This window comes from Sinohyriopsis cumingii, chromosome 8, assembly GCF_028554795.1.
Source record: "Sinohyriopsis cumingii isolate HCF-2022 chromosome 8, ASM2855479v2, whole genome shotgun sequence".
Taxonomy (NCBI): Eukaryota; Metazoa; Mollusca; class Bivalvia; order Unionida; family Unionidae; genus Sinohyriopsis; species Sinohyriopsis cumingii.
In genome coordinates, this window is record NC_142968.1 from 73,412,601 (window position 1) to 73,430,154 (window position 17,554).

At 33.6% G+C, this 17,554-nt stretch overlaps 1 protein-coding gene across 1 annotated transcript in view; it reads left to right on the forward strand.

Annotated features, from left to right (window-relative positions):
• LOC149793807 (cartilage intermediate layer protein 1-like) overlaps window positions 1-9,651 on the forward strand; it is a 14,240-nt gene extending 4,589 nt beyond the window's left edge. Inside the window, exons 6-9 of the mRNA XM_089966465.1 lie at window positions 1-29; window positions 493-601; window positions 2,938-3,095; window positions 6,503-9,651. The exon at window positions 1-29 is cut by the window's left edge and continues 262 nt beyond it. Coding sequence (XP_089822591.1) covers window positions 1-29; window positions 493-601; window positions 2,938-3,095; window positions 6,503-8,679 — 2,473 coding nt within the window. The 3' untranslated portion in view covers window positions 8,680-9,651. The remainder of the gene's footprint in view (window positions 30-492; window positions 602-2,937; window positions 3,096-6,502) is intronic.
• The last annotated feature ends 7,903 nt before the right edge of the window (window positions 9,652-17,554 follow it).

The following is a 17,554-nucleotide window of genomic DNA, read 5'->3' on the forward strand; positions in this document are numbered from 1 at the left end:
ACATTTAGAAATCAGAATGCAAACCATAGGTAAGTTTGTGTGTGTGTTTGTGTGTGTGTGTGTGTTTGTGTGTGCATGTACGTGTGTGTATGTGTGTGTGTGTGTGTGTGTGTGTGTGTGTGTGTGTTTGTTTCGGTTTGTCAAAGTATCATATGAGGAATCTGTACATTTGTATCATAACTGTTCCTCGGAGGCATCTAGGTGGCCTATTGGAACTACATATGGAAAAACAATAGTGTCTTATCATAACTTTTTTTTGTAGAAGCAGGAGAGTTTCATTAGCAGCTTTAGGACTTAATATTCTAGTACGTAAGTTTGTCTGAAACTTTTGAAATCAGGACATACATCTCCTTGATAGTGGAATCTAGAGTGAGATATCCGTGGAATAATCTTTGCATTTTCTTTCCATACAAAATGCACATGCACCAAATCACCAGTGTAATGAGTTTGCTTCTTTGAAAAGAAATTGAATGTTAAACTCTTGTATTTTAGTTTTACCTCAATTTACCGTCAATCCAACTTCAAAGTACCGACTTAAAGGAGAGGGCGCAACCATCTGTTGTGAAGCTTTTGGGAAGCCTGAAATAAAATACTACGAATGGTAAGTTCCATTTTTTTATTTTTGACATATAAATGCCTTTAATATGGCTGTCCATTTCAGATAAAATATCATATTGCTTGTCCGTTCTGTTGTATTATAAACGAATTTATAATGTGCTTGGATCGTAGTGACATTGAACCTTGCAATATAGATGAATCTATGTAAGTGTGCAATGTGTCTAACATTTCAATGTATTCGATAAAAAAGCTCTGAATGAGACGGCTGAAGCTTGGTTATTATTTAATGTGGAGAGGAGCTGTTTAACCTACATGCAATTAAATCAAAATGCGCGACTATTCGTTGCGAAAGAAGTAATCTTTTAATATACTGTTGGTATCATTTCTCAAAGCCTTTAAATGGAGTGTGTGTCACATAGAAGTACACTGAAGTAATTTTGAGCTAAATTCTATGTTTGAAAAGTATTAATTTAAAGGCGACAATATTTGACAAAAATGACGATGATCATTATCGTCATCTTCCTTCAGTAAACATAAGTATAATAATAGGTACATTTAACGCAGGCGAAAATTAGAACAACAATGAAATATAAGCTCTAGTGAGCTTTCTCCCGACATTAAATGATTCGGTAACTGGCACACAGTACTTGTAATTAAGCCTATGTCCTCTTATTGCAAAGTTCATACACAGAGGTACTGAATTATATAGACAAACATCGGTCAATATAAGCTAAAACTTAAATTGACATGCAAAGCTGTGTTATATTCCTTTCACCCTATGACGTTGACATTGTTTCTATAGGTCTATTCATGACATGTTCCTGATATATTTATATTTTTTCTCTCTATGGTTCATATCAGGACAGGCACATACGTAACCAACGACGATGAAATATAACTTAGGGTAGTTCGTAAAAGGCTTTTTATTGTGTAATTATATAACTGTTTAATTCAACTCCTTCAAGAACGAAGCACCTAATATTCAATAACAAGGCATGAAAGCTTCAGTAAATTTATGTAGTTAATATTAGATCGTAACGGATGCATTTGATTACACGACATTAGTGAAAAGGCTCAGATCAATACATTTACGAAATCACTTCAGTTTCATAGGATATTTTCCTGTTCCAGGTCACTTAAACATTTGAGATATTTATCTTAGAATGTTTATTTATTATTTGCCAAATAACTGCCTTGCATAAATCGTTTATCAAACATAGTTCAGACAAAATGAAAGATATTCATACATCTTTGAATGTTTATATATTTCAGTTTCAAATTAGAACATGAAATGAATGGACTATTTAAGTCGAACACAAGATGTTTATTAATAATGGTTACGAATGAAGAGATACTGCATGGGATATTCAGTAATACAGACGCAAAATGATTACAAAACGTTCAATCCAAGAAAACTAACTTGTTGAGAACATATTTGAGTTTGAACGTTTTAATTGAGATATTTCTAGCAGTCTTTCAAGTAGCATTATTGTAAATTGACACCGGGTCTTTACTCGTCTTACGCTAGCTGATTACTGATTTGATTTATTCATTGTTCATGGTAGATATAATTCATGTAATGTAACATTGTTCTTAACCGAATATGCTGTAATCCTTTTTATCATCAGTGTTATATACTTGCAGTATAAACTTGTTGAGTTAATTGGTCATCATCACTATTAGAAAACAATCAGGGAAATTTGTGTTTTGTCGACTTTGTAATTCATCATCAACTGTATAAAGTAGTTTGCTGCGACTCATTGCTGTCTTTTATTCATATTCAACTTAGGTAATTTATTTGAAAATCGATATCTTTTTCTTCATGCTTTCTTACATTTCCAACGAACGAATTCACCGTTCTGCCTAAAGAAATAAGCTGCAGTCTTTATTTTAAGGTTGTAATATTAGGTATTAAATTATTTTGAGAAATTTTTTATTTATATACATTAGATGTGGCACATTGTTTTCAAAACAATCTATTAAATATAGGAAATAACACAAGGGAACAAACGATTCATCACATAATTCGAACCAAAGACTCACATGCATATATAAGTCGAATAATAGACTTTTCTCACATGCAAGTCTAATCGCACTGTCGTAAATATAAGTCGAATCAAAGATTCCCGTATGCAACTAGGTCTTTACGACAGATTAAAATGTGAATTCATGCATTAAATATTGGTGAAGAATTACGGATATTGACATCGTTACTTTGAAAAGGCACAGTTGGATTTTATATAAAATCTGTCTAAACATAATTCTATAGATTTGCAGAATTACATTTAGCAACACTTTAAAGAAATACTTTAGCAAATTTTCAACAAAGTACATCTAAAAAGTGATCATAATATATCATGTAACAACACTATTTCTCAGGCTTAAAGATGGCATTCTACTCAGCAATTCCATGTACCCTAATGGTACCCATCTCCAGCTGACTAACCTTACCGCCAATGACTCCGGAGAGTACGTGTGCCGGGCTAACAGTGATGCTGGAGCAAGGAAGTCAGCTGTTGCAACCCTTTCTGTCAGAGGTATAAACATGAATAAATATATAACGTGAAATTTATTTATTAAGGACACTAGTTAGACTACAATTGTTTTGTCTTGCTTCAAATAGTATCCATTACATTCCTGCAAAATTGGCATATAAAGTGAAGAATATAATTGCACAATGTGTTCATTTATTGGCTGAATTCCAATATATGCAAGAGTTGCTAAGGCAAGTTTCATTGTAGAGAGATAGTTAAGGGTAGAGAGGTGAATATTGTTTTTGTTTTTGTTTTTTTTTGTTTTTTTTTAAACTGTCAAGTGTTATATTTTGGTAACGTTTTTGTTAATCTATTAAAGTGTAATGTGCGACCATGGCACCAACTCATTTTTGTCACATATCGTATTTAGTCGTACTAAACGGTGTTATGCGTATAATGTTTAGAATTACACCATTATTTTTATTTTATCAGTTTTTTGTCTTTACCATCTGATAAGTTGTAAGTTCCCCTTATTCCGATCATGCGAAAGTATTGTTCGATAGAGGTGTATTCCTACATGAAATGTGATTTGTTTTAAATGTTTCTTTCATTTTTCCTTATTTACATAAACTAAATTTATATGCATTTTGACGAGACTTCTTCAATCCCATTTTATTTATCCATAACTGAAATGTTATTATCACCATTATCCACAATGCAACTGTTAATACTGCCATGTGAACGCAGATAAGGTTCTGTCAGACTTCGTAGAGAGAGACGCGTCTCTGAATCTACTTGGAATTGTCTTCTTCCAAATCTTATAAGTTGTTTGCTGTTATTGTTGTTGTTGTTGTTGTTGTCGTTGTTGTTGCTGTTGATACCTTTTGTAAATATGAATCATACAACATGTTGCCTTATTTCAACGTTTTTTTAAATTTCATTCCATTATTATTATTATTATTATTATTATTATTATTTCATCTTTTTGAATTTCATTCCGTTATCATTATTATTATTATTATTATTATTATTATTATCAGTATTGTTCTGGTGCTTCATGTATAGGAACCTACATGATTATGCGTAGCATTCATTAATTCAAACTGTGATTGGTTCCCTGGAAGATTCCTATTTAAATTATTCACTTATTTCCGTTAAATTAGCAAAGAGCTAATAATAAAATCGACTTCAATAACAATTGATCAACTAAGCAAAATGACCCATACAGCTACCAAACGCGCACAAAGTTTATTTAGTTTTGCTCATACCTACAACCTGCTCTAGGTCATACCACCGTTAGATGTTCAGTAATTGCATGGCACAATGGTGTTTGCCGAATTCTCAAAAAGTATCTATGTATATTTCGCTGTTTTGCGGCAACTTTTCATAAAAGATAACTTTAGTACTAACAACAGGCTAAAGTTCGATAATTGTGAAACCGAGTTGCAAAAATGCTTGAAGGATAACATCTTCTAGGTAAATACAAACATTTAGTACAAAATGATAAAGTATGAAACATGCAAATGTATAAAAACATAAATAATGGTAACACAATTAAAATCTTTAAAAGTTGATTTAAATTTGCTGCCTAAACCACATTCTGTTACAAGCTCCAAGATTGTATCAGTTGGTAATTCCTCACATATTGATTTCAAGCAGTGTACGACAAAATACGTGTCTCTGAAAGGATGGAAATAAGCACGGCACGGAATGAGCTCCACTGTTGGTGGATACTATATGATATGCCGTATGATCACGGTTTACCCTTCAGGCGATATGCATCATTCAGATTCGTGTATCCCATGCGATCTTGGCACAATATCATATCATCTCTGTGCGTTTGTTTTATAATGGATGTCACTTATGAATTGTAGCTTTCATGTTCAACTGTTTGTCTGCAGAGGTACCATTTAACATGATATTCTGTGTATTACCAACATGTTGATTTATACAGTGCTTGTAGTCAGTATAAGTAATCTTAAATTCGGATTCATGTGACTGCAGCGTATCTTTGACTCTTTTTTTCTGCCCTTTCATTAGCTGTGATAGCGATGTGACCCGGCAGCCAGTATTACATAGTATTTTCCCAGACTGTATGAGAACTTAATTTTTCTATAAAATCTGAGAACTATCGGTTTGTCAGATTGAAGGTTTTGTAAGGCTTTCAACTTGGAAACGTAATCCAAAAACTACAAAAATATGAAAAATAGAACAAGATCGCATCTCTGTACTTATGAGGATGCATCTTAATGTCGAAAGTGGCACGCATACAGAAATTCCATTCGTGGCATAAGCCATATGTGTCAGTAGCGAAAAATGAGTTCCATCTGTCCTATTGTTGAGATCTATTCCATTTAACATTATTACTGATACAGTATTTCGCTGACTTGGCCATTATTTCAAACTCGTATAAGTTTTGTTCTGAAGTACTGTATATTTTCATAACCAAACAAGCTCTTCGACGGAGGACAATAAAGAACACATAGAAGCACAAACACAAACACTCACAAGCACAAAGAACATGACAATAACGAAACACGTCATGACACAGCGAAATCAAAATGAAAATTACAACAGCGAATAATTAGAATACAAATCACATACAAGTTGGAAATAGTTATACCATTAGGTCTAGAAGAATAAACTAGGTTAGTTGTTAGCTATATGCATAAAAGTGATTTATAGCTTAGTGTAGTCTATTCTCCTACTTCATGGCGGGTCACCTGTCTCATCTGTAGGTGGTATCAGAATTACTACTATATGTTCCAATTGTAATATTTGCAATTGATCAATGAGCGGAGAAGGTACATATCTAATCTGATTTTAATTATAAGAGATTGGACTGGAAAAGGAAATGCAAATAATAATGATAAAAACTTAATGCCTCTGGACGATCATTATGCTAAAGAAATTGATATTAAAGAAACCGATTGAAAACAAACGTATTAACCAGAGTTGTACGTATAAACTAAGCTTGTCATATATTCGCATCTGCAGTATATAATAATTCTGGGCTCGCACAACATCAGACATTTGTTATAAATTTGCATAATAATACGTTTTTCATTTATCATTGTTATTTGTTTGGGTCGTATGATCTCGATTTGATTAATGTATATAATTCTCCTCTGGATAATGCAACAGTTGTTTATGTCGTTTTGCTTGACAATGGAATCTTCAAATCTCGAACGTGTTGGGACAGGAGCTCAGATTTACTATAATGTACTTTGTCAATATTTGTGTTTCTATTCTCTCTCCCTCTCTCTGTCTCTCTCTCTCTGTCTTTTTCTCTCGTGTAAATATACATGGATTTGATAACTATATACTTATGTCGCAAGGCGTTGCTAACACAGCTGTCAAAATGCCAATATGTCATGCAGTTAAAACGAAGATGCGAACGGGTTATCTTGATTGTTAATTTTGCAGGTAGGCTATTCATAATACATCGGTTGTTTTATGATGTGTTTCAGATGTCTCTGTTGACTTTTGTGCTGAAGCTTACCAACAGAAATGGCAGCGTTTACCGGATGACTGTGTACAACCAGACGGCATAACAGAATTTGAAGTGGGAACATGTATTGCCAAATCCTGCAGGCTAAACGTTTCATCAGCAACAGAAACGTGTGGAGAAACAGAAAGTAGCTGCTGCGGAGTGTCGGATTTTGACATTGTCGACATTAATTGTGGCGACTATCCGTTGTCCTTATTTGTTGTTAAGGGTTGCTCGTGTCAAGCTTGTGGTACAAAAACCGTAAGATTGAATGGAATGGCAAGGGGTTTGGGTACCAATTTACCTTTGGTTTGGGGACAGATCTTACATAATGGCAATCTTGTTACCAGGACAGATCTAAACGGAAGATTCTCAGTAACCGTTGAGGCGAGTGAGCGCGAGGTCACAATTACAGCAATAGACGACATATATGGACTGTTTTTGGACAGTACGCGAACACTGAGCATTGCTGAAGGGTTCAGTGGAACTGATTACATTGCCATCAACATGTTTCAAAAAGCAGATCCTGTTGAATTATCAACCAATATAGAAAATACATTATACTGTGGATCGCAATCAAATGACAGCAAAGCGCCTGTTGCTTCCATTGTAATACCTCCAGATTCATTTTATTATCCCAACGGTTCACAATACAAAGGTGTAGTATCAGCGAGTTTAACATATTTCGACCCATTAAATGAAACTGATCTGCAGAATGCACCAGGTCGATTTGAATTTGTAGATGAAGAGGGGGAAGTTCAATTGTTGACTACATTAGGTGTTTTCACAATGTCTTTACAGGACAGTAGTGGCTTACCCTTAAATGTAGATGGTGGAATAGATGTGTACTTGAATAATGATATCTATTCTTCTGACCCGAGACTAACAGAGGATCTCAAGATATGGGGTCTTAGTCCAAGTACGGGACGGTGGGAAATGTTAATGTCTAATGAAGAAGCAAGGAAAACAAAGCGTAGAGCCCCAAACTCTTTATTTCCCAGAGATGATCACACTCGACTCCGACGGCAAACTGGCTTTTGGCTTGGGGAAGTTGGGTTTTCACACAGATTTTACAATTATGACGTATTTACCTACTATGAGATTTGTTATTTCAAGGCAAGAGTATTCAGAAATAGCAGATTCAATGATCGCGACGAACTTCCTGAGAGATACATCAAACTGTCAGTCCCTATATTTACTCGTCAACAATATGCAATATATCAACACGGCTCTATTGTTTATCCGAGTCGACAATGTTTTGAAACGAGATGCGGGTACGATGGCTTTATAGAGGTCATTCAAGTAGATCCATTCACATTCAAAGACGTTGCTCTTCTTCCCGCAAATCCTTTAATTCACGATAATCATGGAATTGATGGTGCGTCCAGTACAGAAATTAAATACCGAGTATCTAACAGCGGTAGGGCATTGAGTCTGTTTTTTAAGTCATCCAATAACGGTCCATTTTATAAAACTAAGTCTCAATGTGAAACATCTGATTTAAGAAATAATCACTTTAGATTCTTCGAAACAAATAATGATTCAGATGTATACACATTCAGAGAAACGCTTGATACTAGGGATCCTTCAGTAATTAGAGATCCTGACTTTCTAAAAACGCTCGCTAAAGTTTGGTATCCAGAATTTGAACGTAATAAGTTTCGCGCATGCACTATTCGAATACGTCTTACCTACCAAGGTCGAGATAAAAATCCTATAAAACTGAGAGTTATAAGCTATGGGGGAACGAATGTTAACATAACGGGTCAAGTTTATGGTATTCGTGCAGCGGAAGTAGGCAATACCAGTTATATATGTATGGACTACAAATGTAGTGGAAATCTTCATTACCTTCTTGGTTCAAAACATGATTATACGAAAATTTCTGTAGCCCCTCTGGTAGGAAGTACAATTAAGTGTTCTGTAGTACAAGACAATCTCGGTGATGAACTCAGTGGCTTAAACACAAATAAGATTGGACAAACGCAATACACAAATTATGTTCCAGATTTTTATGATAAGGGTGATGGTCTGTTCGCTGACGAAACACACCTGGGAAATCAACAGGGAATACTTGACACCATAAAGACGGAGGCACATAATCAATGTAATCAGGGTTCATCAGCCGCTATTTCATTCAGTTGTCAAGACAATTAAAAAAGATTATATGTAACTTTGATCAAACAAATATTATTAATGTTATTTAAATATACACTTCCTGCAGCGGCTTTCATATATATATATATATGTAATTTTCGTATATATATATATATATATATATATATATATATATATATATATATATATATGAACATTACCTTAATGAAAACTGCATTTCTTGTTTTGGTAAGGTATGTGGGATGGGAATCGGGATGCACTAAAACATCAAATGTTCGGTGTACTTACATAAAGAGAACTATAGAAAAAGACAATTTTTTGTCTCCAAAGTTTGATAAAATTCCACCATATAACAGGAGAAACGATTGATTGAAAGACCATGACATAGATACAACATTTGGAATGAAAACAATACAATGTTTATCATATATGGATTCTAAGATTATATTTCATGTCTCCCTTAACGGAGAGCGTATTGTATTGCTCTGCCCGAGTAAGGTCACATATTGATGAGTAAATTTAATTGATTTAAATATACCTTTAATCACGAGTTATATAACATAAACAGTGACTGACAGAAAGAAAAGTTAGGTGTTCGAATGAACTTAAATATTAATTAGTTCCACATGGCCCATGCAGAATGTATGTAAATGAAGCATTATCTGGATTGTGACTTACTGGATCAAGCGTTTCTAACAGAACATAATCTATCAAAATTTGTAAAACAACGCGTGTAGATTCAAAATAAAATTTCATATGTTCATTTTGCTAACATTCTCGCAATTTTATGTGTTCACTTGTATTTGCCAAAATCTCTGTTCCATCCCACCCTGAAAAAACAATTATTATCAATTTTACAACTCCCGCACTGCTAGAAAGTGAATCATATTACACCCTCTATTACATATCTGCAACGAGATATCAATCAAATCATGTTTATTGAAGTCATTACCATTTTTATCCTTATATTATGTTCGCCAGTACCCCCTCCAAGAATTGTACGTTCCGTACGAAATACAGGTTTATTAGAATGGATGGTTTTGGTCCCTCTAGGATTTGTAGAATTTAGTTATATACATATATCATTATAAGAAATAGCTATATGCATTTTTGTATTGATCTTCTCTTTCTATGGGCAATGGAAAGTTAATTTACATTTATCCATTGAGATTGGTTTTCCTTTTCTTTTTTGTGGTTACAATGGTCTATGCTAGCATGCAAAGTGTAATAAGTTTATTTAAAGAGTATTGTTATCTACCAGGTATATTTGTGATGAATTATTACAGTTAAATCGTTGTTGCCGTAAGCGTGAAATACTTCAACAGCTTCGGTAAGAATAACTGTAGAACGTTTGCTCCAGCATGTACTAACACATGCGGGTTCCCATGCCAAACTAGAGTGCATATTTACTGATGACCAAACTGTAATAATTGTATGGAAGAAAAGTTCACGGATGACAACGTTTCACTCTGTTAAAAATCACGAATTCTATGATAATTTTATAAAAAGGTTTTAATTACTGTATAAGTTTCATTTGGCCCATCACTGTCAAAAATATATGTGTATATTAATGTTACTATAGCTTAACAAATTGATACGTTAATTATATGACATTTGTTATCAGCATACCAAAGACTTACACAACCTTAATTTGGTGTTTGAAAACTGTTATTTGCCGGCCACTGTAAAATTTACTTGTGACTCTTTAAGTTGTGGTTGTTAATGCAATAATTTGCTACAGTTGATGTTGTCGAGACATTTAATGTGTAATAAAATGTATTGTTGTCGTGACATTTACTGTCGATTCTGCAATTGTAATTTCGCACATTGTGATAATTAGTGTTAAGCAAGAACAGTTCAAACAGTTTATGTCATATTGTTTAAAAATATATTTTTTTTTGTGTAAGTAGCTTGTCATTTTATTAGCGCTTTTCCTTGATAAAACAATACAATCTAACATTTATAACTTGGAATTAGTTGAAATATGGTGGTTGTCTTAAACATGTGTCGTGCATTATTTCTGTTTAAGTAAAATGACTGAATTAGATGATCCTCTAAATGTAAAGACCCAAACTCTGGTGGTGGAAGTTTCGTAATAAATACTGTCTTTAGAAACTCATTATATAGTCTATATTCTCACTTTATACTTGAACATAAATCCATGTTCTTTCATTTTCTTAAATTCAATTCAATTTGTGGCTTTGATGTCTCTGCACACGAATGATTTATCAACAATACGAAGGACAAGGATGCACAATCAAAATGAAAAAGTAATAAAATCATTAATATTGGGATTGTACAAGAATGATTGTTTGTAATCCCTCCATTGTACTTTCTCTGTTTTATCTCTGTTTCAAGAGCGAAGCTTAAATCTCCCAGGCAATTACCTTTTTTAAAGTGAGTTCAAACAAATATATTTCAATACTCTTCGTGCACACAGTTCCACAATGTATATATACACTTAAAACACTATGCTAATAAGCGTAGAAATCGTCATTCCGGGGCAGCTTAAATCAGCCCGGGTCAAATGCCTCATTGTGACCTTGGAAAGGCAAGCAACTCGCATTTCCATTGCATAATATATCCAGTAATATATTGAAGGTGCCGTTAAAAGTCTACTTCCAAACCAGCGTGCATCAAACTATTCTCATACGAGTGTACTTGAAATGCAAAAAGTGTCTTAGTACGATTCCATATCATAAGCTTGTGAGAGATTAGCTGCAAGATGATAATCTACTTTACAAGGAACGCAGGACATATTGTAGAAACGAACGGCCCGCGACGCCTCTCTTTGGAAGAAGAGAGTCTACATGATAAAAAGAACAGAACAAAACAGAACAAAATTTGAATTATTAAATGCAAATCTCCGGCGTGTAGTATATACGACTCATACCACAAATAGGTGGCATATGATAATACTGAAACCGCTCAGTATTGTAGGTTATCTCACCAAACTATGGAAATACAAATCACGTCAATGTTCATCAATAAAATCAGATCAAGAATAACCGATCGGAGGTAATACGATTATTTGGGTACAAAAATATAACATTATTATATCACAACGCAATGAATATTCTGAAGTGTACAAAAGTTGTCAAGGAGAAGAAATATTATATAATTATTAAGTACGAGAAGTGTCCGCAACAAAAAATAGCACAACATTTATTGGATTATATTAAATATTACAGTGAAAAAAGTGGCAACGTGTTGGAGAATTGTGCAGTTAGTAGTGGCAAAAATGGTTTGTATCTTTCCAATAGAGGGTTTGAGGTAACAGTACAGTTTTGAAAACAAATCTCTCTTTTCGTGAATTTTAGGACAAATTAATATATAACGAGATCGTTTTTATGCCATTTTTGTCACAATGATTGCATAATCTGTCCTCAAACTGTTGTTACGACTTTATTGTCAAAAACATACGTAACCGAAAAGAAGCGAAAGTAACACGTTTATTGTTATAAAACTCAGCAAACAATTTAATGATTGAAAGATGTGAGATAAACTTAAGTACAAATGAGGCAAATCCAAATTTGCTATTAAAAATTTCTACGAAAGTCCTAAACATATGAAAAGTCCTTATAATTTTCAATTTCACAAATGAACTGGTCCTCCAACAACCTCGACGTCGTCAATAAATGGTTGTCCAGAATTATTTCAAATAATTTACAACAGTTCCAGAATAATATTATTGTCGAAATAATGAGCACTTTCTATAACCACTGAACAGTCCAAACAAATGTTTTTCCTCGCGAATAATATCTAAGTTCAAAAACAAAATATGTCTGAATTAATTACATCAGGAGTAACAAAAGTGTGAATGGCTTCAGAAATCGGAATGAAACTGAATACTTAATTTTGTCCTTATATACACCATACATTGCCACTATATTTAATAATGGACCCCATATGACACCATATACTATTGATTTACGACGTACTAAATTTCGACGTACTATATTCACATGACATCAAGCAACCAATCGGGAAGCCAAATAATTCTTCTCGAAACTTCCATATCCCATCCGTTATTGATAAGCTTTGCCATTGGCGCCATTTTAAGCCTATTATTGCAATTGTATTATTAATATAGGCACCACATACGTAAACAACTATGTTTTGATCCTACGTGATTTATGTTTTTAACAGAGCCAAATTACACACACATTTTTTTATAAATGATATTCTATACTTTTTAAAACCATGAATACAAATATGAAAATTAAACAAAATGATATACCAGAAGTTAAAGAAAATATAGATATATGTAACACATTTTGGTGTCACAACGACCAGGTTCACCTTTTAGTCTGTAATTAAAAATCCTACATGTGATCAATGATAAATACATATTCCTACAGTAATAAGTAGCTCTGCATATATTCTCCTTAATATTGTCAATTTTCTATTTGAATCTTTTTTAATGTTTCCGTTATCATGCGCTTTGAACCTTTTTGAATTATTAATATGATCATAATATAGGTGTACTGGACTTGCAAAAGTTAACAGATTGTTTCGTTTGCTATTCATCCATTTATAAGTATTAGTTTTAGGATTGCTCTCGTATAAACATGTATTTGACAGAGGAGTCTTGATTGTTTAGCCCGTTTACCGTCGATAATAGAATTGCAAAATCCTATTATTCGGATTGCTATAGTTTTAACGCTAGGTTTCCTTCCTGGTACTGGAGATAACATAAAAGTGGGAGTGCTTTTCATCAGTAATAGAATGTTTCTTAAAATTTCGATATGTTAGTTTTTAAAAATGTTTGATACTTTTAAAATTCACACACATGTGGTTAAATGAGTAATGCAATATGATCGAAAAGATGCAATTGCAGGTGTGTGGAAGAGTAAAGTGTTTGAATTTTCTGTACATTAACTGCAAGGTCTTTCTGGAGTGATCAACTTTTTATTTGACTCAACAAACTTTGTATGTATCTGAATTTTCTGTAAATTAGTTGCAAGGTCCTTCTGGAGGGATCCACGTTGTAATTAATTGACTCAACAAACTTTGCATGTATCTGAATTTTCTGTAAATTAGTGGCAAGGTCGTTCTGGAGTGATCAACGTTGTATTTAATAGACTCAACAAACCTTGTATGTCTATGAAATTTCTGTAAATTAGTGGCAAGGTCTTTCAGGGGTGATCAACGTTGTATTTAATGGACTCAACAAACCTTGTATGTATCTGAATTTTCTGTAAATTAGTAGTTGTGTCTTTCTAGAGTGATCAACGTTGAATTTAACTGACTCGGCAAACCTTGTATATATCTGAATTTTATATAAATTAGTGGCAATGTCTTTCTAGAGTGATCAACGTTGTAATTAATTGACTCAACAAACCTTGTATGTATCTGACGTTTCTGTACATTAGTAGCTGGGTCTTTCTGGAGTGATCAACTTTGTACTTAATTGACTCAACACACCTTGTATGTATCTGAATATTCTGTAAATTAGTAGCTAGGTCTTTCTGGAGTGATGAACGTTGTATTTAATTGACCAAACAAACATCGTATGTATCTGAATATTCTGTAAATTAGTAGCTAGGTCTTTCTAGAGTGATAAACGTTGTATTTAATTGACCAAACAAACATCGTATGTATCTGAATATTCTGTAAATTTGTTGCACGGTCTTTCTGGAGTGATCAACATTGTATTTAACTGACTCTACAAACCTTGTATGTATCTGAATTTACAGTAAATTAGTGGCAAGATCTTTCTGGAGTGATGAACGTTGTATTTAATTGACTCATTAAACCTTGTACGCATTTGAATTGTATGTAAATTAGTGGCAAGGTCTTCCTGGAGTGATCAATGTTGTATTTAATTGACTAAAAAGACCTTGGATGTATCTGTATGTCCCGTAAATTAGCTGAAGAGTCTTTGTGGAGTGATCAACGTTGTATTTAATTGACTCAACAAGCCATGCATGTATCTGCATTTTCTGTATATTAATTGCAGGGTCTTTCTGGAGTGATCAACTTTGTATTTAATTGACTCAACAAACCTTGACTTTTCTGTAAATTAGTTGCAGGGTCTTTCTGGAGCAATCAACATTATATTTAATAGACCATGCAAACATTGTATTTGATAAACAATATAACAAAAAGGATACTTTATGCAAACATATGTGAACGATTTTTGTGGAGAATGGGTACGTAGCTAAGACGATTTCACTCATTGGTCATGTAAAAGATGTCGGAAAAAATCTGATGGATATGTGGTGCGGAACTTTCACTGTCTCTAATCAATCACCTGTTTATTCCTCTAACACCTCCGTTTCGTACCTCGAAATGAGGTCGTCAATGGTTTTGCATCTCCAACAGCACCATTTCAAACTCGCCTATGCTAATTCTTTTGCACTCAATAGTGATCTAAGTGTTTATTAATCTTGCTTAGTCTCGAACACATTCTTGACTGAATGCAGTTGCAATAAAGGTATTGCGTTGCCACACCGGTCATCATTGATAAAAGGCCCTCATAGCAAATTTAACTGATATATCTGTAAACGTTGTTGTATTCAGAATTGCATCAATTCCAAAAACAACGGTGTTTGATGCTATGATTCAACAAATAGCATCTACAACCAATACGGTTGTTTATATTTCATGATCAATGTGGTTCCTATTGTGACCTTTTTTTCAGTTGTTGTCATGCATTAAATATTGTTTTAACCTCTGTGACACTGGGGGCTATCAAAGTTCTTCTGTAAATCATGTGACAGGTATAATAATTGCTGTGAAATCTAAACTTCGTCAGGTACAACATGCACACATACATGAAGCCAATTACAAGTATAAATGTGAAACAGTTACATAAAGTCTCTACCTGAGGAATATTGAAGTCTCTAGTGATTGTGAGCTACGGGGCCTAGTACCATGTTCATATAAAAACAAACCATTAGCACCACTGAATCGTTTCTGAAATGACCAGTCTCGTCTCTACCCAATAAAACTTGTATATGCATAGGTGTGCCCATGCTAAGAAACAATCGAGATCTTTTTCTTCTTGCTTTGATCAATGTTGGTGCACCATAATGGTCGGATAATGCAACTGGGTGTACTTGTAGGTGAATACTACTTCCTGGTTGTAGAAACAAATCCCTGGGTGTTTTTCACAGCCGGTTATGTAGTCAGTGACTAAAGGTCTTCACGTGCTATTAAAAAAAAAAAAAAGGATTCGAGTTGGTATTCGTGCCATATCTAATTGATCCTTGGAAAGATTATGTATCAGTGCATACTACAGTCTTTTAATCCCATAATTCTGACGCAAAGATTCGACATCAAGTGGAACGAAATTGCAGTGGACAGCTTCATTACCTTCTTGGTTCAAAACATGATTATACGAAACTTTCCGTAGCCCCTCTGGTTGGAAGTACAATTCAGTGTTCTGTTGTATAAGACAATCTCGGTGATGAACTCCGTGCCTTAAACACAAATAAGGTCGGACAAACGCAATACACAAATTATGTTCCAGATTTTTATGATAAGGGTGATGGTCTGTTAGCTCAAGAAACACACATGGGAAATCAACAGGGAATACTTGACACCATAAAGACGGGGGCACATAATCTATGCAATCATGGTTCATCAGCTGCTATATCGTTCAGTTGTCAGGACAATTAAAAAAGATCATTTGTGACTTTTACTGATCAAACAAATATTATTAATGTTATTAAAATAGACACTTCCTGCAGCGGCTCTCATATCTATCTATCTATCTATCTATCTATCTATCTATCTATCTATATATATATATATATATATATATATATATATATATATATATATATATATATATATATATATATATATATATATATATATATATAAATGAACATTACCGTAATCAAAACTGCATGTCTTAGTTTGTTCAGGTACGTGGGATGGGAATCGGGATGCACTAAAACATTCAATGTTCTGTGTACTTACATAAAGAGAACAATATAGAAAGAAAAAATCAAATTCCAAAGTTTGATAACATTCCACCATATAATAGGAGAAACGGATGATTGAAAGACAATGTCCTTAATAACATAGATTATATTTCATGGCCCCCTTAACGGAGAGCGTATTGTATTGCTCCACGCGAGTAAGGTCACATATTGACGAATCAATTTATTTGATCAAAATATACCTCTGATCACGGGTTACAGTGCATAAACAGTGACTGACAGAAAGAAAGGTTGTGTTCAAATGAACTTATATATTAATTAGTTCCACATGGCCCATGCAGAATTTATGTAAATGAAACATTATCTCGACTGTGACTTACTGGATCAAGCGTTTCTAACAGAACATAATCTATGAAATGTGTAAAACTACGAGTGTAGATTCAAAATAACGAACGAAATTTCATATATTCATTTTGCTAACATTCTCGTAATTTTATGTGTTCACACGTATTTACCAAAATCTCAGTTCCATCCCACCCTGAATAAACGACCATTATTAATTTAACAACTCCCAAAACGCTAGAAAGTGAATCTTATTACACCCTCTATTACATATCTGCAAAGAGATGTAAGTCAAATCATGTTTATTGAAGTCATTACCATTTTTATCGTTATTGCTGATCTCCAGTACCCCCTCCAGGAATTGTATGCTCGATACGAAATACAAGTTGATAAGAATGAACGGTTTTGGTCCCTCTAGGAATTGTAGAGTTTTGTTATATACATATATTTTTATAAGAAATACCCATACGTAATTTTGTATTGATCTTCTCTTTCTACGGATAATGGAAAGTTAATTTGCATTTATCCATTGAGATTGGTTTTCTTTTGTTTTTGTTTGGTTATAATGGACTATTCTAGCATGAAACGTGTAATAGGTTTATTCAAAGATTATTGTTATCTACCACGTATATTTGTGATGAATTATCACGAATATATTTGCCCTTGAACATTTTCAT